At 51.0% G+C, this 1591-nt stretch overlaps 1 protein-coding gene across 1 annotated transcript; it reads left to right on the plus strand.

Moving 5' to 3' along the window:
* Positions 1-323: 323 nt before the first annotated feature.
* On the plus strand, positions 324-1182 carry HSBP1 (heat shock factor binding protein 1; the record flags this gene model as incomplete). Its single annotated transcript, XM_079541602.1, has 3 exons — positions 324-368; positions 807-868; positions 1056-1182. 3 exons carry the CDS (start codon positions 324-326, stop codon positions 1180-1182), a joined length of 234 nt encoding a protein of 77 aa, XP_079397728.1.
* Positions 1183-1591: the final 409 nt, after the last annotated feature.

The raw sequence follows: 1591 nt of genomic DNA on the forward strand, positions 1-1591 counted from the left end.
GCCGGGGGAGGCTCAGGTTGGATATCAGGGCGTATTTCTTCTAAGCCATGGCTTAGCGGGGCACTTGTAGTCTTAACTGGACGGCTGCCTTTGCCGATCCCGCTTTTCCAACCTGAACGTCTCTGTGAGAGAGAAGCGGCCGCGCGCTCCCGTGACGCGCCGACTGTTCCCGCCTCTCAGGCGCTGCGGCCGCGCGGACCCCACTTCCCAGAATGCCGCGGGAACTCATCTTCTCGCGAGAGCTCTAGGACGGAAGTCTCGAGGCGCGGCCCGGAAGTACCGTTGCTGTGGAGCCCGGGGTGCGCCGAGCCGCTGCCGAGGCCATGGCGGAGACCGACCCCAAAACCGTGCAGGACCTCACGGCCGTGGTGAGCGCGGGCGGCTCGGGCGGAGCGCGGCGTCCCTCAGAGCGGGCGCTGGAGGATCCCTTGGCCTCGCCCCGTCCGTGTGCTCTTGTTCTGCCTCTGGGCCCTTCTGCCTGGATCCCACTAGATATCACTTGTAGGGTTCTGCCCGCCTCGGCGCAGCTCGCCGTTGGTTTCCCCGTGGAGGCAGAGAAGAGGCTTTGCCTGCTTAGCGGGGGGCTGCTGCCGCCTGCTCCGGGTTTGTCTGCTCTCTCTGAGTTTCCATTCTCGTGTGTCTGTGTGTACACGTAAATATAAGGCGATGAGGAATTGTGCTGTAGGGCTAGTGCTTTGTGGGGTGGAACGCTGCAAGAAACGGGTCAGTGTGTGTTTTGGTAAGAGAAGGCGATGGCCTCTGTAATGAAAGCAAAACAGGCTTTTTTTTCCCTCTCTTTCTGCTAGGTGCAGACATTGCTTCAGCAAATGCAGGACAAGTTTCAAACCATGTCTGACCAAATAATTGGACGAAATATCCTTTTCTAAAGCCAGATGGCTACTGTACGCTTTGAACGCTGAAGCAGTTTTATGCATATCTGTGGGATTTGTAAGCTACTTTTAAAGCAACCATAAAAGTTGAGCAGTGCCATAATTGCAATCAAACACAACCAAGAACCTGAGCACTAATCCATTGCAGTCATAGCCCTTAACCAGAGAACTCGATGACATGAGCTGCCGCATAGACGACCTGGAGAAAAACATAGCAGACCTGATGACACAAGCAGGAGTAGAAGAACTGGAAGGAGAGAACAAAGCCCCTGCTGCTACTAACAAGAGTTAAGGTGAGACAGTTTGCCTTGCAACAAATGCTCAGATAGCTTGAAATTACTGACTGTAGAAGACAAAAAAAAAAAAAAGGAATTTTTGCTTTGATTTATGAGGTAGGCTGAAATTCCCATAGAGCATTGCTGTGTGTTACAATACAAGAAGCTTTCTCACAAGATGAGGGCAATGCAAGACTGCCAAAAGCATTCCAGCATAAGCAGGGGCTGTGTGTTACAATATGTAAGCAGGAAAATTTTGTTTTGGTTCATGCAGAACTTAATTTTTAAAATCCATGGAAAGCAATGGGAAAATGAATACAATGGTAGATAACATTTTTTTAAGGGGGTTTAATAAGAGTCTCAGGCTCTTATGTCTGAAATTCAGAGGTCACACCTCAAGTACCATGCAGCCTGTTTGAAACAGGC

Source organism: Tetrao urogallus (assembly GCF_951394365.1).
Source record: "Tetrao urogallus genome assembly, chromosome: 12".
NCBI classification, from domain to species: Eukaryota; Metazoa; Chordata; class Aves; order Galliformes; family Phasianidae; genus Tetrao; species Tetrao urogallus.